General features: G+C 37.6%; 2 protein-coding genes across 3 annotated transcripts in view; one reads left to right on the top strand and one right to left on the bottom strand.

The window, feature by feature from the left end:
* The window catches only part of DZANK1 (double zinc ribbon and ankyrin repeat domains 1), a 110,836-nt gene extending 105,017 nt beyond the window's left edge, over positions 1-5,819 (bottom strand). The window contains exons 1-2 of the mRNA XM_027840442.1: positions 5,772-5,819; positions 1,990-2,113 (exon numbers count right to left, since the gene is read on the bottom strand). Coding sequence (XP_027696243.1) covers positions 1,990-2,098 — 109 coding nt within the window. The 5' untranslated portion in view covers positions 2,099-2,113; positions 5,772-5,819. The remainder of the gene's footprint in view (positions 1-1,989; positions 2,114-5,771) is intronic.
* Positions 5,820-6,201: 382 nt separating this feature from the next.
* POLR3F (RNA polymerase III subunit F) lies at positions 6,202-23,469 on the top strand. 2 transcript variants are annotated; one of them, XM_027840454.1, is made up of 9 exons: positions 6,202-6,325; positions 11,428-11,545; positions 12,510-12,577; positions 12,713-12,780; positions 14,394-14,506; positions 15,211-15,354; positions 15,580-15,687; positions 18,244-18,435; positions 21,913-23,469. In XM_027840454.1, the coding sequence occupies exons 1-9, from the start codon at positions 6,264-6,266 to the stop codon at positions 21,988-21,990; spliced, it is 951 nt and encodes a 316-aa protein (XP_027696255.1). In that variant the 5' UTR covers positions 6,202-6,263; the 3' UTR covers positions 21,991-23,469. The 2 variants fall into 2 exon arrangements, with proteins under 2 accessions (XP_027696255.1, XP_027696256.1); XM_027840455.1 differs by lacking the exon at positions 15,580-15,687.
* The last annotated feature ends 281 nt before the right edge of the window (positions 23,470-23,750 follow it).

Genomic DNA, 23,750 nt, shown 5'->3' with positions numbered 1-23,750 from the left:
ACAATCCCTCTACTTATATCCTCGATCCCATCTCTTTAAGCAGGCTGCCTATGTGATTATTCCTTCTCTCTCTAATCTTCAACATCCTTCTATCTACTGGTTCTTACAAATATGTCCATATCATTTAAATGTTTTCTTCTTTTGACTCTACTACTTCTTCAAATATTATCCTCTTTTTTTTCCTTTTCACAAACTACTAGAAAAAGGTGTCTATACTTATTGCCTCCACTATTTTTTCTACTCTCTTCTCTCGACCTTCAATCCCATATCAATAACTGCCTATTGGACTTTTCCAACTGGATATCTTATAGGTATCTCAAACTCTACATGTCCAAAACGGAACTTGTTATTCTTCCTTTCAACCAAACTTTAATTTCCCTATCTCTATCAATGGCACTGCCAAGTCACCCAGGCTCCCAACCATAGTCATTGAATATTAATTGAAACTACCCCCAATATTAAATTCTATGCTAAGTTTATCAATTCTACTTTTATAATTTCTCTACTCATACAGCCACTACCCTAGTTAAGGCCTTTTCCCACTTCTGACCAGGACTACAGAAATAACCTCCTAAATGGTCTCTCTGCCTCAGGGTTTTCTACCCATCCTCCATACTACCATCAAAGTAATTTTCCTAAAGCACAAGTCTGACTAGGTCATTCTCCTCCTTAACAAGCTCCACTCCTCTGCTAGACTTTTAAAGGTCATCACAATCTGGCTATAGCTTACCTTTATAGACTTATTACAGTTAAACTGACCTACTTGCTTTTCCTCACACAAAACAATCCAACTCTCACCTCCTTGCTTTTGCACTTTGTCATTCCCCCCCCATGGGTAGAATGCTTTCCTGGCTCACCTCCACCTCTTGGAGACTCATTCAAGTGCCATCTCCTACATCAGGACCTTCCCATGCCACCATTAGTCTATACTTACTTTGTATATGCATAAGTGGTGTTTCCCCAAACAGGTTACAAGTTCTTTGAGAACAAGGACTGTTCCATTTTTGTCTTTTTATTTCCAGCATCAACCACTGCATATGACATACAGTAGTGTGGGAAAACTTTATTGAATTTTTTGAACCTAGCCCTGTGTGCCAGAGAAACCAGACTTGTTTAGAGACCAGACTTGGTTAATGCTTAACTTAGGACCTAGGTTGTGCTGACCAGAAACCCTCTCAGATCCAAAGACTGATGCAAGGAATGTGAGTAGTTTTCTCCTGTTACGCATCTGAAGCAACCCATCTGTGTAATTTAGAAAGTGCCTCTGTACTGGCCAATCAGTTACTGTTTCCTTCCTCCTTTGTTTGGATCCTATATTATGAGTAACCTACAGATAGGGGGTTGGGGGATATGGGCCACCCCATTTTTTGGCTCTCTCTTCTGCTAGATGACTTAATAAATTTATTTCCACATTATTTCAGTTTGAGGTTTTGTTCTCAGCCTAACAGGAGGTACTTAATAAATACTTATTGATTGATTGGCCAATTTCCTCATCTGTAACATGAAGTTGTGGGTTACATTGCTAGTTTTTCCAAGGGCCCCTTCAGATCTAAATCCTAGAATCCTATGAAACATAAAAGTCTAAAATCATCAGAGTAGACGGCATAAATGTACATAATTTATAAGACTCAATCTTTTCCCTTTCCAAATGGTAACATCCATTTGTTTTTATATTTATGTAATCAGAAAACCAATCTTTTCTACAACATAAAGAAATCACATGTTTCATTAAGCAGTTAGAGTTTGTCTATAAGTCATTTAGAAGTGCCCCCAAGGAGTTAAATGTGTTTGCTTTATTCTTATATAAAAATATTGGTTTTCCCACTGAAATGATGAATTCCTTGGCAAAGTCTGAGGGGACTCTAGGAACTTCTTATAAAGGCATATCAAAAAAGTAGATTTTAAAACTCTGGAAAAGAAATACTATAAGCCAGGTAAACACTGTATTATGTGTTATCAGCAATGATTTCAGTCATTCTTAATTCTTACCTGATTTCATTTCTACAAGTGTATTGGTGTTTATTTCATGTTTGTTTTTTCCTGGAAGAGGTACCCTTAATGGGATAATCTGAGGAACACAAACTGAACCAGCAGTCATTTTCTCTGTTACAGCCTAAGGAAAAAAAGACACATATCTGAAAATAATACACAATGTATATTCTCCTCACAATTTTACTCAGTTACTTGAATATAATTGCTAATAAGAAGCAATCTTTCTAAATTATGTAGAAAACTATAGAGAGGGCTGCTTCTTCAAAAAAAAAAACTTTTGTTCTAGTCCAGTGATTTCAGCACTGTGCTTGGCACATGGTAGGTACTTAATAAAGGTTTATTGACTGATTTAACTGGTGTAGGGAATGGAACTCCTGATGAGGAAATTTCCTCTACCAATGAAGATCCAACCAGTCTGAAATCTGTAATATTAGAGAATTACCTGAGGCACTGAGAGGTTAAATGACTAGTTAATTATCACATCATAGCCAACACATCTCTGAGACACCTTCTCTACTGACTTGGATAGACTGCCTCTATTTTCTCCAGATACGGCCTACTTACACACACACACACACACACACACACACACACACACAAACACAGACACACGAGGTTTCTGCCAGTCCAACAATCCAGACAACCAAAAAATCTGTGTCACACTTTCCAGAGCTTCCTAGAAGAAGTTAGCTCGTTAAAAAAAGCTCTTTCTGTCTCCCTTATACCAGAGCCAGGAGTTTGATCTTACCCTTTCTGCCTTTCAACAGTTGAAAAGAACATTTAGGAATGGCTACAGCATAATCTTTTCTCCTAAATAAGTAATGGGGGACAAACAGTAGTGCTCACCTCTACCATATGAAAGGTACTGAGTATAAATGCAAATAATGTCTGAATCTCTTTAGCTAGATGCCAGAAATAGGGCCACTTTCTAAAAGCTATTTTGCAATTAACTAAAAGTATTATAAGCTTCTCCCTGAAATTTTTGCAATCATAGACAAGTACCTTAGAGAACTAATCTCTGTCTCAGTCTACCTTTCCAATCTTATTACACATGACTCACCTTCTACCGCTTCACAGTCCAGCCCAAAAGGCCCACTTGCTACTCTTTGCGTACAAAATTTCATCTGCTGTTTCCATGCCTTTGCACAGACATGTCTCCCATGGCTGGGATGTTACCTGTATCTCTTAGAATCCCTAGCTTCCTTCAAAGCTCAGTTCAAATACAACCTCCTAGAAGAGGCATTTTCTGACTCCCCTAGGTGCTAACACCTCTACCTCACCAACTACTTTGTATATGTAGTATTATAGGTAGCTAGGTGGCACAGTGCCCTAGACTTGGAGTTAGGATAGACCTAAATTCCTATCCAGTCTTAGATGCTTACTAGCTGCATGAGCCTGAGGAAATCACTTAACTTTTACATGCTTAAACTTCTTCATCTGTAAGATGGGATAAAATTTGTTGTGAGGATCAAATGAGCTAATATTTGTAATGACTTTATAAACTTTAAAACTATATAAATGCTAGCTATTATTGTTATTATATTAAAATGTATACATGTTGTTTCTTTTAATAGAAGGGCTCCTTAACGGGAGGGGTTGTTTCATTTTTTTGTGCGTTAATCTATCCCTATATCCCTAGAGCCTAGCATAGAGCCTGGCACATAATAATTACTTAATAATTGTGTGTTGTCTGGTTGGTACTATGCCAACAGAAACATACTTCAGGGTATGGGTCTGGGGGTTAAGAGATGGGCGGACTTCTTCCTCTAATATTTCTATATTTATAAAATTTAGTTAAAATCAACATCCATGACATAAATTGGGAAAGCAGTGGTAGGTCAAAGCTGTCTATCTGGAAAAGTGAGAGAGCATTTTTCACTGCCGTGGCCATCATTACAAGTGCTAGTATTATAGGTATTGATTGTATTTTATTGTACAGTATTGATCTTTTCCTTCTTCTGAGGCAGGTGGGTGGTTCAATGGATAAACTTGAGTTTGAATCCTGCCTTAGACTTCAACTAGCTATGTGACTCTGGGAAAGTCACCTAAAATCTTTCAGCCTCAGTTTCCTCATCCATTAAATGGGGATAATAATAGTACCTACCTTACAGGATTGTTATGAAGATCAAATGAGATAATATGTACAAAGTACTTTGCAAAACTTAAGGCAACATAAAAGTACTATTATTGTTATTATCATACTCTTCCATCTTCTTAGTCCCTATCTCCTCAGCTCTAGCTGATAGTTCACTACTATTTAGCCCATAATTTCTGTTCCCTAGAGTTAAGTCTGGTGGGAAACAAAATGTAGGGTTAATTTTATTGAATCTATAAAGGAATCCTATGCATTGGTAGAAGAATGTTCTTCACCAGAAGTTCCTTATACCAATGAGGTCACAAATCTGGTCCTCCCTACCATGTAAAAAATTAAAGGACTCTAGCATGATCTCAACATATATGTGGAAGACATTATTGGAGGCATTGAGTACATATTTAAGTATACATTTCAGTCTCCTCACCAAATCCTTTTCTCTAATGACCAACCAAAAAACACAGACTTCATGGTCAGTTGTGTGATTCAAGATGTGGTTTGCTGTGGAAAAATCTTCCAACACCTGTCTTTTCCCTTCAAGGTACAAGCCTGGAGCAAGACATGTTCTTCCTTCTAGTACAAAGGTTCTTAACCTTTTTGTGTGTCATGGATCCCTTTGGCAGTCTAGTGAAGCTTGTGGACCCCTTCTCAGAATATTATTGCTGTCTACATTCGTAATTGAAGCGAACGATACATTTCAGCTAGAGGTTAGTAAAAACAAAGATATAATTTATTTTCCCATCCAAATTCATAGACCCCATGAAATCTATTTGTGAATCCCTTGGAGGGGGGCCTTAGAGGGGTTCCTTGTTCTAGAAGCACCTTGGAAGAAAATCACAATGCTTCCGTTTTCAATCTTTGCTTCTTTATCAAGCACCTGGCTGAGTGTGAAATATCATTCAATTAACCTCATTATGATACGTATATACATGCATATAAGCATATGTGCTTGCCATGATATACATGTATATATTGATACACACCTTGCCATGAAATGTATCTATACAGATACACCATTTATATGTATACATTTATCTATTATTTGTACATATATGCATATATATACTGTGTAAGCATATGTATGCATATATCTATACATATACACTAGCTATGATATCTATATAGATATGCTCACTATATGTGTGCATGTGTATATATATCTATACATATACAGTAGCTGTGATATATATGTGTGTGCATGCATGTGTATTTGTATACACACACACATATGGCAGCTAGTGGATAAATGCATGTATAGAGTGCCAGACTTGCAGTCAGGAAGACTCATCTTCCTGAGTTCAAATCTGGCCTCAGACAATTACTAGCTGTGTGACCCTGGGCAAGTCACTTAACCCTGTTTGCCCCAGTTTCCTCATCTATAAAATGAGCCTGAGAAGGAAATGGCAAACCACTTCAGTATCCCAAAGAAAACCACAAACGGCATCACGAAGAGTCGGGCATGACTGAAACGACTGAACACCAATAACACGGATAATTCGCCTTTCCTTCACCCGAAGCCAGCGGGCAAAGCTCGGCCACGGCGTCCCCGAGGTCATCCTCAAACGGCAGGTGAGGGGTCACCCCATTCATCTGGGCCAGATGCTTCCCGGGCTCTCCCATGCTGCTGCCCACCCCTGGTGTCTCCCGTGGCCGCCTAGACTGCCCCCAGCCCTCGGTCGCTCCTCACCGGGTCGGTCCTGAGGACTCCAGTTACCAGCGACGCTCCAGCACCAGCCAAACCCGAGGAGACTATTTTGATTGGTATAAATTCCGCTTCCTAGCAACTGGCTCCGCCCCTTCCAAGCCGCTGGGAGAATACTGCGAGTTCTCCTTCTACTCCTACTAAAGGAGCGTCCTAGGCGTCTAAATATTCGCCTGATCCATGAAGGAAAATACTGAAGAGGAGAGCCCAAGGGGACAAGGAAACCCATGAACCCATTGAACGTGTGTGGAAATAGTTTAAATAGTTAAGGCTGTACGCGAACCAAGCAGCACCCAATGGTCAAATGGGACCGGCGTGCCTTAGACAACTCATAGAGGGAGGAGGGTCCTTTGCTGCGATGCGACTCAGAGGAAAAGGCCCCCTTCTCCGCGGGTGGGGGGTGGAGTCCGGGGGGGTGGCTGGCGGAGGTTCGAGTTCCTGGTTTCTCGGCCCGGCTGACCCGAGCACGGCCTCCTCATGGCTGAGGTGAAAGTGAAGGCACAGCCGCCGGATGCGGACCCGGTCGAAATAGAAAACAGGTAAAAAGGAGACGCTGGGAATTACCTATAGTTTGCGTTCCCTTCACCACCAGCCCACCTTCTCCCGGGGAGTGAAAGGCCCCGGGGAGGGGGTACAGAGACTGTCGCGGGGCTTGGCGCTCCTCCCCTTTTTGCCCACCTAACCCTTTACAAGTCTGTGTGGCCTGATGAATTCGAATTGATTTCGGAAAGTTTGCAGGCTCTGAATTACTTAGCTTGTTCTTACTTCCGTCTAGACAGTTGCAATAACTTAAGAGGCTACAAGTGTAGACTGAGGTGACAGTGCTGGGCACATAGTAAATGCTTAAATGCTTTTTCATTCATTCATTAAATGACGTGAGTAAAAACATGCTTTTTAAAGTGTTCCAGTAGTGGTGATAATTTGACTATGTTTAGGTCTAGTGTGAGGAAATGTCACAGTCAAGTGTACAGCTTTTGTAAGAAGCAGAGAATTGAACCTAAGACCTTAGCCTTACTGGATGCTCTAACCCAGGGATTCTTAAATTTTTTGTGTCAGACCTTCTTAGAATGTTATTTTTTCAAACGCATTAGGGTTACAAAGGAAACTAATTATGTTACTATATAATTATAAAAATATTTATGAAGATAAGCTTCACAGGGCCTAGCTAAAAAGCTTTACCATAACCTAAGGAGAGACAGACATTCATAACATTTTATTAATTATTCTGTCAGCAAACATAACTGTTAATGCCTGTGTTAGGAGCTGGGAATACAAAGACAAAAGTGAAACAATTTCAGCCATCCTTCTATGGAGGGAAACAACATGTACACATATAAGCACATAAAAATATATATGAAGAGGAAAGACACTTGAAACTACTACCCTTGGTTCCTAATGTCCTGATTGGTGAAAACCAATCGTATCTAGCTGGCCCCATAACCTGACCATACTTCTCCTTATTGATCTTCCTTTCATGCTGCTGCTCTTTTCTTTCCACCTTGCTCTAGGAACAGTAATCAAATCAAAACTTTCCTTGCTTTTGGAAAGATATCTCATTTTAAGAGTCCAGTGATTCCTCTCACCGTTTTTGTACTTCTGGGCCAAACCATTCTAGCCCCCACTCTCCTATATACTTTTTCTCTCCCTATTAGAATAAAGGCTACTTGAGAGTTTGGACTATTTCTCTTTTGTCTTTGTATTCTCAGTACTCAGTGAAGTGCTTAACACATAGGAAGTGCCTAATAAATGCCTTTTTTGTTCATTCACTAAGCAGTTTGGGGAGTGTTATTAAGAAAGGTCAAATCAGCAAGCATTATTAAGTGGCTGCTATGTGCCAGATACTGTTCTAAGTGCTGGGGATACAAAGAAGGGCAAAAAACCAGTCCCTGCTCTCAAGAAGCTCATAGTCTGAAACAATATGCAAACAACTATGTACAAACAAAATATATGCAGGGTGAAATGGAGATAATCTCAGAGGGATGGCACTAAGATCAATGAGGACCAAGAAAGACATCTTGAAGAAGGTGAGACTAGGAAGCCAGGGAAGCAGAAATGAAGAGCCTTCCGGGCATGGGGGTCAGCCCATGAGTGAAAGTCTGGAGTCTGGAGTTGGAGCGTTATGTGTGAGGAAAAACAAGGAGACCAGTGTCACTGTACTGCAGAGTATATATGTGGGGAGAATGTAAGGTGAAAGAAGACTGGAAAGGTGTGGGAGGGGGAAGGTTATACAGGACTTTGAACCCAAACAGAGGATTTTATATGGGATCCTGGAGGTAACAAGGAACCACTGGAGTTTATTGAATAGGGAAGTAACATGGTCAGACCTGCACTTGAGGAAGATGAGTTTGACAGCTGAATGGAGGATGAACTGAAGTGGGGAAATAGTTGTGAGAGGCCAACCAGCAGGTATCTTCATAATCTAGGGGTGAGGTGATGAAGGCCTGCACCAGAGTCTTGGTAGTGTCAGGAGAGAAGGAGGCATAAGAGATATTTTGAAGGTAGAATTAACAGGACTTAACAACTCAGTGGATATGGGGACTGAGAAAGAGTTAAGGAATCAAGATGATACTGTGGTAGAAAGGAATAAAGTGTAATATATATGAAAAGGTAAGTTGGGGCCAAGTTGTGAAGGGCTTTAAATGTCAAAAGAGTTCATGTTTCATCCCATAGGCAGTAAAGAGCCACTGAAGCTTCTTGAGCAGGGGAGAAACATGGTCAAACTTGTGTTTTAGCTATGTGGAGAATTGAAGAGGGGAGAAATCTGAGACAAAAAGACTAATTAATAATAATAATAATAATAATAGTTAGCATTTATATAGTGCTTTAAGGCTTTGATCCTCACAACAACTCTGAGAGGTAGGTGCTACTATTATCCCCATTTTATAGATGAGGAAACTGAGGTAGGTGGAGTTTAAGTAACTTGCCCAGAGAGTAAATGTCTGAGGCTAGATTAATTGTTTTAGTAGTCCAGGAAAGAGATGATCAGAGCCTGAACTATGATTTGAGTGTGGAGAAGGGGACACGTATGAAAGATGTTTTAGTGAAAGAATTGACAAGACTTGATTGGATATATCAGCTGTGGAATGAGGGAGAGTGAGGAGATAACTGATTGGATATGTGGGATGAAGCAGAATAAGAAGATAATTTATTGTGTAAGTGAGAAGAGGGAGAGTGTTGGAGGATGATTCTGAACTTAGGAATTTGAGTGAATGGATGTATAGTTGTGCCCATATCAGAAACAGGAAAGTTAAACAGAGAGTTGGATTTGGGAAGAAAGATGAGTTCTGTTTTGGATGTATCGAAATGCTTACCCTATATACAATTTGAAAGTTCCAGTAGGCCATAGGTGATGAAATACTAAGTTCCTTCCTTCAGGGTAAAGACTTTCATTTTTTAGTTTTTGCATTCCCAGTGCCTAACCCAGTGCCTGACACATAATAGAGATTTGATAAATGATTGATTAACTGGAGCTAATGAGAGAGACCAGGACTAGATAAATAGTTAGGGAATAATCTTTATAGTGGTGATAATTGAACACATAGTAGCTAATGAGGGCATTGAAAGAGTGTGTAGAAAAAGAGAGGAAGGACAGATTCCTGGGGTCCATGCATAGTAAGGGGGAGGGAAATGGTTACAGAAAAGGAGATTGAATAGGAGGAAAACTGAGAGAGCAAGCATCATATGAGGAACATAGATAAAGCTAGTTTGCCTAGATCACAAAGGACTTGAGGGGGAGTAATGTATAATGATGCTGGAAAGATAGGTGGAAGCCAGGTTGTGTGAGGCTGTAAAAACTAAACTGATCCTTTAGGGTGGCAATTGGAGGCCTGTGGAGTTTATTGAATAGGAGAGGAGCCTGAACTAAGGTATTAACTGTGTGAGTGGATAAAGGGATTGGAGATGAGAGCTGTTATGGAGGTAGAAATAGAAAGATTTGGCAACAGATTAGATATGTAGAAAAGTGAGGAGTCCGGGATAATGCCAAGATCACAAACCTGGAAGACTGGGAAGATGGCAGTGGCCCATCTGACCTATATTCTTGGACCCAGAGATACCAATGCCAGGCATATACCCAAGGGAGGTCAGAAATTCAAAGAAAGCTCCAATATACATCAAAATAATGGAGGTGGGTGGCAAATCAAAGAGGAGATGTGTTATGATGATGTTATAAAACAGAAGATACCACTGCATTTTTAACAAATAAAAATAGAATCGTCATTAACTTTGAGAAGCAGTTTTGATTGGGTGGTGAGGTTGACAGCAAGAATGCAAGAGCTGAAACATGAGGAAGTGGAGGAAACTAGTATAGACAACTTTTTAAGGATAAAGGAGAAAGAACAAGATATGTTTGGAGGCAGCGGGTAAGGAACCAATAGATAGGGAGAGACTGAAGATTGGAAGAAAAGGGAGGTGATTATATAAACAGTTGTGCTGGAGGAGATAGGTGGGATGATATAAAGGGTACAGGTAAAACTCTTGGCCTTGATGAAGATAAGGGCTACCTCTTCAGAGACCATAGTAAAAGAGAAAATAAGGAGTGATATCAAAGGGTTTTTGAGATGTAGAATAGGGGAGAAGGAGGAGTCATATTGAATGGCCTCTCTTTCCTTAGTAAAGTATGAGAAGAGGTCCTCTTTTGAGAGGGTCAGGGAGGGGAGGGATGGAAGGCTTGAGGGAAGAAGATTTGGTTTAGCTGCTTTAGGAAGTGTGATAGAGAATCATTTAGGGAAGAATCAAAGGATTGCCTTGCTGTAGTGAGAGTTCAGTTGAGATTTGGTATCATAAATTTATAGTAAACCCAGTTAGCATGGTTGAGTGAATTTCTTCCAGCACTGTTCAGCAGTTCCAGGATTGTACCTGATCATGTACAGTTTTAATTCAAGTCAGGAAATACTTTTCTGAGACTTCTATGTACAAACTACTTGTGCTGGATTTTGGCAGGGATACAGAAATAAAACCATTCCCTGCCCTCAGGGAGTTCACAACTCAACACAAACAAACTGTCCAGTGACAGGGGAATATTTTGCAAGGAGTTTTATTTGGTATTGTTAACTTTGTTATTGTTATAGAGAACAACATAATGGCAAGGTGAAACAATGGCATTATCTTCAGAAATGTCAATAGCAAATGTATGAAATATAGGAAATTCCAAGTCTTTTGTGTTAGATCTCTCCATCTTAAGGTATACAGTCAGTCAAAAATGTTAAGTACTAATCACGTGACAGGCACTATGCTAAGTACTGGGAAGCCAAAGAAGGGTAAAAGATAGTCCCTCTTCTCAAGGACCTCACAATCTTATGGGGGGAAAATATGCAAGTAACTTTGTGTAAACAAGCTATAGACAGGATAAACTGGAAATAATAGAAAGACACTGAATTACAAGAGACAGGGAAAGGCTTCCTGTAAAAAGTAGTATTTTAGATGGGATTTTAAAGCCACAACTTTAAATCCCCCCCCCCAAATGTTCTCATATGAGTTTTACTCTAGTTTAAAACTCAGATTTAGTAAAGGGTGAGCAAAATCAATTATAACAATTATTTGTCAAATGTGGAAAAGATGAAACTATATTTCATGATGCTAGCTTTTTTCCTCACTCCTTGAAATGGGTTGTATAAAATATTGTTGATATCTTTGTTCATAGGATAATAGAATTATGTCATCAGTTCCCTCATGGGATCACAGACCAAGTTATTCAGAATGAGATGCCTCATATAGAAGCTCAACAGAGGGCAATGGCCATCAACAGACTGTTATCTATGGTAAGGTAAAATCTAATTTTTTAGGTTAGTCATTTATGGACCCACAATATTGGCTTCACCAGCTTTGATGAAGGTGCTGGCTGAAACTATACTCTTAGAATGCCTAGTTTTTAGCACCTGGGTTCAAGTGTACTTGCAAAATAATTGACCCCTTGCTGGAGAAGTAGTAAGCCCTGGCTGTCTAGGTTGCAGACCTAGTGTCTTCAAAAGGTCCTGTTCCCCTTATATTCCTATTTTAGCAGCTAACCATAGGAATGCATGGTTTAATTATATAAAAATCATATTGGCATAATTACTTGAAACGTTTCCCATCTATGTCTCATAATATCACAACATAATAACAATTCCTGTCATTGTGAGGGTCAGATAATTCATAATAATTAACATTTCCATAGTGTTGTAGGATTTACAAAGCCCTTTCCTCACGGCAACCTGTGAGGTAGTTGGTGAAATTCTTTTTGTCCCAGGTTTATAGATGATGAGATTGAAACTCCAGGAGGGTCAGTGAATTGCCCAGTCGTATATGCAGCAAATGTTAGAGCTTAGATTTAAATCCAAGTCTCCTGATAAGTATTGCAAGTTTTATTTGATTATAGAACATCTGTGCTTATATATGCTGAATGTCCATATTTTATTACTTAGGTAGGGTGATTGTTCACAACTTTTAAAAGTTTTTTCAAGAATTAGTGGGAACATAATTGAATGTACCTTGTTTTATTATGGGTAGTTCACAGAATTGCAACGTGGTGAGATACATCAAAGGCTTCTTAGTCCAAACCATACCTAAACAAGATTCCTCATGAAGGCTAGTTATTCAAGTTAGGGGTTAATAATTAAATGAGAGGGCAGAGTACAGTATTTGGGTGTTTGTGTTAGAGAAAACTATTATAAATAAGTATTTTGAAGTCCTTTGTCAAATTTGATGTATCAAATAATTAACTGTTTTCTATAAAAACAACTACAGGGACAGTTGGATCTCTTAAGGAGCAATACAGGCCTTCTGTATAGAATAAAAGAATCTCAGAATACTGGGTAAGTTCTTATATTTGTAAATAAATAAATGTAACAACATAATATTTTAATCCATGAATATTTTCAAAACCAAGGATAAACATCAGAAATAATATTCTAACAATTTTTTGCTCTCTAATAACATTTTTTTCCCAGTAAAATGAAGGGATCAGATAACCAAGAGAAGCTAGTGTATCAAATCATAGAAGATGCCGGAAATAAAGGTATTGAAGAATCATGTCCAAAATATTCATATTTTAGTATATAGTATGTAGTATGTAGTAGAAAGTACTCTTTGGATTCTATATTGGTGCTTGCTTGGAAAAATATGATACAATTTGCAATTATAACTTTGATTTTATATATTATCAACTATAAGGAAATTGTTTTTAAAATGAATGGTAATTTTAACCTGACAGTTCAATAAACAGATTGGTATAGTGGCCTCATAGTCACGAAGACTCTGAGTTCGAGGCCTGCGTCTTATACATAGGGGCTCTGTGACCCTGGGTAAGTCAGTTAATCTTCAGAGTCTGGGCATCTGTTCAAGGCTATAAGTTGCAGAGCAGGTATTCAGCTGAGTACAGCAATGAAATAACAGTCTAAAAATTTCAATAAGCAATTTTAGATTAAAAAAATTGTTTCATCAGTTCATATCAAACTATAGTTTTCTAAGCCAATAAAGTTAAATTCTGTGTGTATATATATAATGTATATATACTGTACACACGTGTATGTATAAGACTACACATACACAAAAAAATATGGCACATGTGTGTATTTCTTCCCTAATCTCCTTATTTAGGAAAGAAAATCAAGAAAAATATTTTCCCTATGTAATTCCTTCCCAAAATTTACTCCAGTTTTCTGTTTTGAAACAGTCATTTCTGCTAGGATAGGTTTACAGAGAACTTTGGGAACATTAGTTAGTTTCATTGGTGGAGGCAGACAACTTTCCTTAGGAACTACTTTGCAACAGATAACATGTGCTTTTGTTTAATAGGGCAGAGGGTTAAATTAAAGGACCTAAAAGCATGAAAACAAACTACTTACCTGGTTCTATATACAATGAGAGAAAGTAGATTAAGTAAGAAGTCATTCCTGTCTCTGTTAGCTAGCAACTACTCTTTCTTACTCATTTCACTGTTACCTCCTTTGGGTCTTCAGTAAGCTTAGCCAAGAAATCTAGCTCCTTCAGTTCTACCAACAGACTTATATGAGAGCTACATCGCCTTTCTTCTCAGAGGTACTTAAAAGGTACTTAAATCCTATTTAAAAGGAAGAGAAATCTTTAATAAAAATACTACTTTTCAATAATTTTGCATGTCACTTTGTGCTTTCTTCCTTTTCTTCTCTATTTTTTCCCTCTCAAATGTATTGACACATACACTAGCTTTTCTCACAGAAAGCCTTGCTTAAAACCTTTTTCATTCTGAGGTAAAGGTGGAATGCTTACTTAATCTTCTCTATTCTGATGATTAGGGGGAAAATATACATATTAAATATTACTTTTGTTTTTAATCTACTTTTTTAGATACTTAAAATACTTTTTATTTTCTTTTACCTAAGTATCTTTTTAAAAAAAATGAATTAGTAGGATTTGAGATTTTTAAAAATTAGAAAATAGTGTATTGACTGATTTGATTTTCTTTTTACAATCTAAGTACAGTTAGAAACCAGTAAGTGACTATAGTATTACATACATTTGCTCATATTCTTTATTATCATAGGCAGTTTTGGAATTGTAACAAAATAGCACATACGTGCAAATCAGGTATGTGTCATTTGTTTAACATGAAATATTTTGAGGAGTTCAGCTACTTAAATTTTTTTTTAGGTATCTGGAGCAGAGATATTCGATATAAAAGTAACTTGCCATTAACAGAAATCAACAAAATACTAAAGAATTTGGAGAGTAAAAAGCTTATCAAAGCTGTTAAATCTGTGGCAGTAAGTAAATTTTTTCCTTTTCACCTCTTCAGAATATATATGTGAAAGTTATATTATTTTTGACTACTCTTCTTTGTATAAAGTCCTCGGTAATCAGAAATTTGAAGCTTTAAAAAATTATTTTTTATTTAGTAGACTCAAAGTTCCTGTTCAGATATAGTCCTATTTCTTTATATCTTCTTGCCTTGACATGGCACAAAAGAAATTTTAAAGCCACTGTACTCTTTCAGGCAAGAATTAATGGTAGTGATCATTTCTCAACTAGTTATCCAATGGCAGACATAATTTCCATTTTAGTTTAGCTCTAATTTATTGATGTTTCTTCTATAACCCCCAACCCTACCACACTGATAAGCTCCTTTCACTACAATGGAGGTAGCTTGATTAGTGACCTTTAATGCTGACCCTTTAGAGATGTGTGTCCAAGTAACTCAGTTTACATAAGTTTGGTTAAAAGTTATAACTAATTTTCAGAGACTGAGCTATTCACCAGGGTATGCATATTGAGAAAGCGAAAAACTGTCTTTTTGGTATTTAGACTATGCTCACAGATTGATAGTTATATTATAGTCTTTCTTCATTTTAGGATGTTGCCTTCCTCTCCATACGCATATCTCTTTATTGGTTAGAATAATAATCTTTAGGGTTTGGAAAAAATTGTATTTGTCCCCCTAGTAAGATAAACTTTGCATATTTCCTCATAGGCCTCAAAGAAGAAGGTTTATATGCTGTATAATTTACAACCAGATAGATCAGTAACTGGTGGAGCCTGGTATAGTGACCAAGATTTTGAATCTGAATTTGTAGAAGTGCTAAACCAACAGTGTTTTAAATTCTTACAAAGCAAGGTAAGACATGTATTACTGCAATAATCTTTTTTTGTATATATGTAATCCTTTTAAATCATATTATTTAGAAATCAAAGGTGCTAGACTGGGTTATAAATATAAATATCTAGATATTTGCTTAACATAATTTCTTTAGTTTGGCAGTGTTGTATAAATTATGCATTTAAAAAAAAAAAACCCATTCATTAACATCCTCCTAACTGAAATTTTCCCTTATACTTTCAGGCAGAAACAGCTAGAGAAAGCAAACAGAACCCCATGATACAAAGAAACAGTTCATTTGCTTCATCTCATGAAGTATGGAAATATATTTGTGAACTAGGCATTAGTAAGGTCAGTTTCAAGTTTCTAACCTTTTTGCTTCATTAAATTTTAGTTCATAAGAAATGTTCTTATCAGTCTTAATGCCTTGCAATTGCTCTAAACTTTTGTTCAGAGGGTGGAATTGTATCGCTTCAGCTGTTACTAGAACCGAGAATGTGGGCTTCAGTCAATACTTAACAAACGTCCTTCAGAATTTGGGAGCTAGAGGAATTCTTTTACTTTTAAGAAAATAACAAGCAGGGGAATGAGCAGCAGGTTGACGTAGAGCTAACTCAGGTTGAGATCCAGGTTCTAAATGAGGATCTTGAAAAAGATCCTTTGATAAAGGCTTAAAGAGGGAGCTGAACACATCTGGCCAGGTTTGTCCTAGGTTTTACAGGGTAGCACCTTGTGTCCTGGAGAGTGAAGCCTGAGCCCAAACTGGAGAGGGGTGGCACAGAGAAGACTGCAGATAAACAAAATGGCATGGTGCCTTTCCAGGCTGGCACTGGGGATTTGTAAAGCCTCAGACTAGTTGAAGAGAAGGAAGAAATGAAGAAAGGAAGGAAGAATGCTTTGTATATTATCTTGTTTGCCCCTCACCGGGAGGTAAATGCCCTTGTTCCCATTTTACAGTTGAGAAAACTTAGGCAGGCAGTGATTAAGTGGCTTGTCCAGAGTGACCCAGCTAGTAAGTGTCTGAGGCTAGATTTGAACTCAGGCCTTCCTGACTCCAGGCCCAGCATTCTGTGATGCCACCCTCTACCACCTATTGTATGGAATGTATAACCAAGCACTATCTCTTTTATCAAGAAATTTTAGAAGTTTTAGTTTTAGAAGTAAATTTTTAGTTTTAGATGTAATTTTTTTTTCTGTGAAAGACTTAGATTTCTAACTTGAAAGAATAAATATTTTAGCAAGGATTTTGGTTATTGGACTGGAAATGTGAACTAGTTGGGTTCCATTGTAAGCACTGTGCCATGTGTTGACTGTATGCATACCTTTAGGATTGTGGGTTTAGGCCTGAAAGAGGCTATGAGGCTGTCTAGTTCAATCCATTTATTTTTACCCATTTACCCTTCTTCATATACAGTATAGCAGATTGGTGCTTTCCCCATTTCACTAGGTAATTGTGACCCTTTGATAGTTGTAGATGCTGAAAGGCATATTCTCTTTAGTTGCTAAATCCAGTGTCTTTTTCTTAGTCCTCATTTTTCTTTACTTCTCTGTATTATTTGATGCTACTAACCACTCCATTTGCAGGATAATCTTTCTTTCCTGTGTTTTCATGACTGCTTTCTCCTGGTTTTTCTTCCTCATAGTTGTCCAGTCCTTCTCTGTTTCCTTTACAGAATCACCATGCATGTCCTACTTCTGAATCTATACACCCAAAGGTTTTGCCCTTTTCTCTTTCTGTACTCTGTTGGTAATCTCATCAGCTCTCGTAGATTCAGTTATTACAACTATATAAATAACTCCAAAAGCCTGTCTGCAGCCAGCCTTCATCTCTCCTAAGCTTCAGTTTTGCATTGCCACTGACCTATGAGACATTTAAACCTGGATGTCTCATAGATACCTCAGATTTAGTAAGAGGAAGCAATGTAGGATAGCAGAAAGATCACAGTCCCTGTAGTCTCAGGACCTAGGTTCAAATACTCCCTCTGGCGCTTATTCCTTGTGTGACCTTGGGCAAGTCATTTAACCTCTGTAGGCATCAGTTTCCTCATAAGTTAAATGCAGGGGGTAGAGATAACCTCTAAGATCCTTCCTAGTACTCAGTTTAGTAACGTTCTCCTTTATAACCTCTGCTTTTGTAACCCCTACTTCAAGTGCTGCCTCCTGTGTAGAGCCTTGATTAATTAATTCCCCTAGGTATTTTCACTTCTCCTCATCCAACCCATTGAAATTGCTTTGTATTTAGTTTGCATCTATTTTGTATTTACTTATCTGTACTGTTTCTGTCCAGCAAAATGTAAGCTCCTTGTATCCTGGTGCTTAGGACAATGCCTGACTCATAGTAAAACCTGAATAAATGCTTGTTCAGCTAAACCAAATTGAATTATGAGTGGTATATCAGTGTTGCTTTATTTTTTTTTCCCCAAAAAAAGAAAAAGAGAGGCTGCACCTCACAAGTGTCTAGAGTGTTAGTCTTGGGGTCAGGAAGACTTATGATTGAATCCTGCCACCAGCAATTATTAACTGTTTAACCATGGACAAGTCATTTTAATTCTCTGAGATTCAGTTTCCTAATCTATAAATGGCTATAATAATACATGTAATACCTGCCTCATAAGGTTGTTGTGAGGCCTAAAAGTGAGGCTCACAGTGCCTAGAATGTGGTAGGTACTTAATAACTACTTGTTGATTTGACTCAAAAGAATAAAATTACTACTTAGTAAACCTTAAAATGATATGTATTCAGCTATCATTTCAGTTTTCATATTTTTTACTGCTTTTATTTGTTATACACGTGACAAATATGAACAATTTTCATATTAAAAAACCTGAAAAAAGAGGCTTGCATATCAACCTGTCAATCTCTGTTATATAAAGAGTATCATAAGGTTTTTTTGCTTTTTTTTTTAGGTAGAGTTGTCCATGGAAGATATTGAAACAATTTTGAACACACTTATTTATGATGGCAAAGTGGAAATGACCATCATTGCTGCCAAAGAAGGTACAGTTGGCAGTGTTGATGGACATATGAAACTGTATAGGGCTGTTAGTCCAATCATACAGCCTACTGGCTTAGTTCGAGCGCCTTGTGGACTCTGTCCGGTAAGTTAGGCTACTTTATATTTTTTAATTGATTTCAAAATGAACATACTGAATAGGTAACCTAAGAGAAATAAAACTTATCTTCTTCTAAGACTGTTGTGGGTAGCCACGAGCTGTCACGTGAATTTGCTGTCATAATTTTTTGCCTCATTGGCCAGTTATTGAGCAAATCATGTCTTTTATGCACAGTCATGTTTATCATGAGAACAAGGATAGACTGCAGATTCTGAGAGTTTGAAAATTTGAATCCTTAACTCCAAAGCTAATTAGTTTTGTCAGGTGGGCAAATCATTTACCTTTTTTTCCCTATAAAATAGCTCTTAAGCTGCTTGTCTTTTATTTAGACCTGCTGTTAAAGTGCTGTTTATAAAACTGTGCTTTTTATGCCCCAATTTCCTCATCTATAAGTAAAGGTAAATTTTAATTTATTCCTGACAACATTCTGGCATTAAAAAGTTGTTTTAAAGTTCTTGTAAGAAGAGGAAGAAACAAAATGTTTAGTAACAAAATCTTCATATTTATAAATCTGCTTATATTCATTTATTTGAAAAAATATTTAGTAAATATCCACTATATACAAGGCATCATGGGCAAGACAAAGATGAACAATATTTCTGTCCTCAGGGAGCTTAAACTAATGGTAGAGAAAGACAATATGATAATAACTCAGGTTTATGTAGTATTTAAAGGTTTACAAATGCTTCCTTACCACACTCCTGAAAAGTGAGTAGTCTAATTATTATTGTTCCTTTTTATAGATGACAAAATAGGCTCACAGAGATTAGGTAAGTGTCAGAGCCAGGAGATAAACCCAATCCACACTGCTTTTATTACATTTATACAAATAACTATCTACAGGGCAAAATATTGAAAATGACACACAAGAAGTAAAAACAGAGTGCTATCAGATTCAGAGGACAGAGAGATCACTTCAGCCTGTGAGGACAGGGAAGGCTTCATTTCATGAAAGTGATTTTAAGTTGAAGATTTAAAGATGAGTAAAATTTCAACAAAGAGAAGAGGTTAGGCAAGGCTTTCCTAAGCAAAGGGATAGTCTGACCAAAAGTACAAGACAGATTCAGAACATGATTAATAATTTGGTTTAGCCAGAATACAGGGTATACTTAGGGAAGTAGTAGGAAATTCGACTGGAAAGATAGTTTAAGGCTAAGTTGTATTTAACATCTCAGGATACTGAGGTGCCATCCTATGCGAGGATACTCAATTTGGACTTCATTCAATAGGAAATGGGCAACCATTGAAAGTTTGTGAGCAGTTTAATAACATGATCAGAATTTTGCTTTAACACTGGAAGGACAGGCACACTAATTGACACACAAAAAAATTAATTTTACTTTGAAACAAAATTCTTCATCCTGCTATCTCTATTTTCTTTGCCTTATGGATAAAAAAATGAGCTGCATCAATTGATGCAGGTTGGTTTTCCAATATATTCTTAAATTCCAGTCCTTCTAGTGGTAGGATTAATCTGGCAACAGTATAAAAGACAGATTGGAGGAGAGGGGAAAACATTAGAGGCAGAGAGATCATTTATGACACTCATACAAAATCTTGTAATCACAACTGGCGTTCGTATAAGGTTTTAACATTTTCAAAACACTTTACTTATATTAGCTCATCTGATCCTCACAACAGCTCTTTGAAGTAAATAATACAGGTATTATCTCCATTTTACAGATGGAGAAACTCAGGCTCATAGAGATTGAGTAGTTTGCACAAGATCACCCAGCTAATAAATTTCAGAGGCAGGATTCAAACCTAGGGCTTTCCAGACTTGAGTGCATTTTGCACTATACTGCTGTTGGTGTAGTTGTAAGTAATAGGGACCTCAGCTAAGATAGTGGAAGTTTGGTTACAAAACAGGGAAGGACATAAGTGACCCTGACTGTATTTGGAGAATAAGAAAGAGAAAAGTCAGAGATGACTGCAAGGTTTTCCAGCTTGAGTGCCATTGATAGAAATTTGGAAGTGAAGAAGAAGCAATGATTTAGTGGGGGGAAATGAGAAGTTCAGCCTTTAGGATGTTAAAATATCTGCCACTTTCTACCTGTCTGACCTTAGGTAAATCACTTTCTTTCTGGGCCTGTGCCTTCATCTGTAAAATGGTGGCTTAGATGATTGCTTCCAACTCAACATCTGATCCTGTGTTTAGCATGCTTTTAGACCCTAGTGTGTCAGCAGAGAGATTAGAACTGGAGCTAGAGATTGGAGGATCACCTAAATAGAGGTAGTAGCCGAAGCTATGAGATTAAATAAGATTGCCAAAGTAAATGTATTGGAAGAAGTGTGGGCAGAGAATAGAACCTTAGGAAATGTTCATATTATGTACAAGGGGAGAGGAGCCAGTAAATCAGTGAGAGAAGAAGCATGTAAAGCGACAGGATAAGAACCAGAAGAGTGCTGTAACACAAAAGCAGATTGAGTAGAGGATTTCAAGAAGGGGTTTTCTGCAATTTCACCTGCTGCAGAAAGAAGAAGAAAGATAAAGCTATTAGACTAAAAATTAGGAGGTCTTTGTTAACCTAAGCAGCACTTTGAGTAGAATAGTAGCAATAAAAATCTAATTGCAAGGATTTATAGAGGATGGAACATAGAGGCAACAAGTATAGACTAACTTCTCTTGAGAAATTTGTCAAAAAAAAGTGAAAGAACACTGTTGTTCAAGGGGTTAGTAAAGATGGGGAATGGTGTAGGGGAGGATTGGAAGCGTAATGGGGAAGGGGAGGATTGGAGAAAGCTGAACATGTTGGTAGGCACATTTGGTAGAGAGGGAGAGATTAAAAGTGCAAGAAAGGAGAGATGATTAATAAAGCAAGGGCTTAAGGAAGAAGGGATCAAGGATATAAATGAAGGAAGGAATAAATGAATTAACACAGAGAAATGTTAAGGTAGAGAGATAAAGAAATTGAGAAAACTCAAGTCATATGGCCTAGGAGGTCATCTTGATAGACTTTGGGGTCCATGAACTTAAAAAAATTTTTTTGATAACTATTTTTTGATAACCCCTATCTTAAAGCATTGCCTGGGGCCACAGAAGGGTTAAATGATTTGCCTATGTTAACACAGCCAATAAGTGCCACTGGCAGGATTTAAGCTAACGTTTTCCTTAAACCTAGTGTGGCATTATTTACTATTCCATGCTGCTACCCTAGATAAAATGATAAATATGAGCATTTAATTTTAGTGGTTTTTTAAAAACTCTAGTAATTACTAATAAATTCCCCTTGCAATTAAAGGTCAGATCATGTGATGATACATTATTAGGCACTGTCCTGATTCCTTTAAAATTCAACAAATTTCATTTTGAATATTGCTTGAAATAAGTATACTATCAGTTGATCCTAAGAAACAGATTTTTGTTGTAGTGGGGTATAATATAATTGATATCTGTGCCTGTAATGAAATTGTTTTTTAAAACTTCTGTTTAATTGGAAACTTTTTTTTTTGTTCCCAAAGGTTTTTGATGATTGCCATGAAGGTGGTGAAATTTCACCATCGAATTGTATATATATGACAGAGTGGCTGGAATTTTAATAGCAAAGTGTGCATTCTACTCACATTTTACAAATTCAGGAAGAAAATGAAGTTACTTTGCAAGCCAAGAATGTATTTATCATGAAATATTGAAGTTGGTTATGGTTAAAAGCACACTTCACTAAAAGAGATACAGACTTCTTACTGTGAAGAGCATATTTGTATTTATGTAGATTAAACATTTTGATTGACTGGGCCAAAAGTACATGATGCAGCTATTAGAGATTAATAATGAAACCATTCCTCCTGCTAATAAAGGACCAGGAAAATATAAGGAATTCACCTACCAAGCTGTCAAGAGGGATTATTTTTGAATGGTTAAGAGGAAAATAAACTTCAAGATAATTCTGACATTTGCCAAGGACAGAGGTAATAAAGGGAACTTGAAATTTCCCCTTCCTGTGTTGCTGCTAGAGGCAAGGAATTTTGAGCTGACCAATGCAGATACTGTGTCTGGTTCATTACCACCATTATCATTTTTCCCTTCATCAATTGAGCAAGAACTTGAAAGCTTCCAGATGAAAAGGCTTAAAGGTAGTACAAGCAGCAATAGCAAGCAACTATTGCAGACTAGGTGGATATGTGGAAAGGTTAGGCATTGTTCCCCAAAACATTCTATTTATTCTCATGTAATGCAATGGAAAAGCATTTGAAAAGCACTTACTGTTTGGCAAGAACCATGCTAAGTTCTGAAGACACAAAAGGAAAAGGGAGATGGTTCCTGCCTTCAAGGAGCGCATGCTGTAATTTGGGTAGACAGCACATAAGGGAGAATTCAGCTTCATGGCCAATGAAAAGGCCAGGAGTCCAACTGACAAAACAGCAGAGCAGATGGTAAGGCTCTGTGGACCTTGAGGAACAGTGGCAGGGCAGACAGTTTTCAACCATTGACTGTTGGGAATGGGGTAGTTGGGTGGGCACAAGGGTTAACATGGCATGTCTGGGTTACCTCTACCAGCCAATATGGGGATGGGGAGGAGTAGGGCAGGTTGGCATCCTGTTGAAAGTGGATATCCATTGTTTGAGCTTGGGAACTGGAATTTGAGATTAAGTTGGAAGGTTCCCCAAAGCTAATTCATGCTGGCCTTAATTCATTAGGTGCTCCTTGTGGACTGAGACAAGTGATGGTAAGGTCCTCCTTTCCCTGCCATGGTGGCTGCTAGCATTGGTCTGTTTTCAGGCCATCCTATTGTTGGGTTGGGGTAAGAAAACTTCAAGCCAAAATAATGACAGTCACCAAGGGTATATGTTTTTTTAATGTATAGATGTTAATTGCTATCCTTGTTTAGTAAAATCATTTATTTAATTTGAAACACTTGCTTTATTTCATAGTGTCCTAGGCGTAACTTAATGGCTCAGTTCCATTGTTGCCCATCATTCTTATTTAATGATAAATCATAATTGCCCTTGGAAATATTGTTACATTTTGGGCTTTAAAAGGGTGGCAGCCTCGAAAATAAAGCTGGTCTTTCCTCAGTATAGGTTGAATAATTTTGTGTGTTTAATATTCCTTTTTCTCCCTCCCTTTGTGGTGTTTAAAGTGATGTATACTTTGATGACTGTGATTTCATCAAGGTGTAAGTTCCCTTTGATTCTACTCTCACCTTATAGATTCATCCTGTGCTAGTTGTTCATCCTTGAACAAATCCTACACAGCTTGTCTACCAACATTCTGGAAGCCTTCTTCTAGGTCTTTTGTATTTTGTGGATTATATTTTGTACAGTACAGATTTATCCATCAGGTTTTTGCCACATTTCTA

Source organism: Vombatus ursinus, unplaced genomic scaffold, assembly GCF_900497805.2.
Source record: "Vombatus ursinus unplaced genomic scaffold, bare-nosed wombat genome assembly UNPS02014841.1, whole genome shotgun sequence".
Taxonomy (NCBI): domain Eukaryota; kingdom Metazoa; phylum Chordata; class Mammalia; order Diprotodontia; family Vombatidae; genus Vombatus; species Vombatus ursinus.
This window is presented reverse-complemented; position numbering and strand designations above follow the sequence as displayed.

What these genes read in the sequence shown, in the direction of transcription:
- POLR3F (XM_027840454.1), top strand. Translation starts at nt 6,264, where the DNA reads ATGGCTGAGGTGAAAGTGAAGGCACAGCCGCCGGATGCGGACCCGGTC. An exon ending in TTAAATTCTTACAAAGCAAG is followed by an intron (nt 15,355 to 15,579) that starts GTAAGACATGTA and finishes TTATACTTTCAG; the next exon opens with GCAGAAACAGCTAGAGAAAG. An exon ending in GTGAACTAGGCATTAGTAAG is followed by an intron (nt 15,688 to 18,243) that starts GTCAGTTTCAAG and finishes TTTTTTTTTTAG; the next exon opens with GTAGAGTTGTCCATGGAAGA.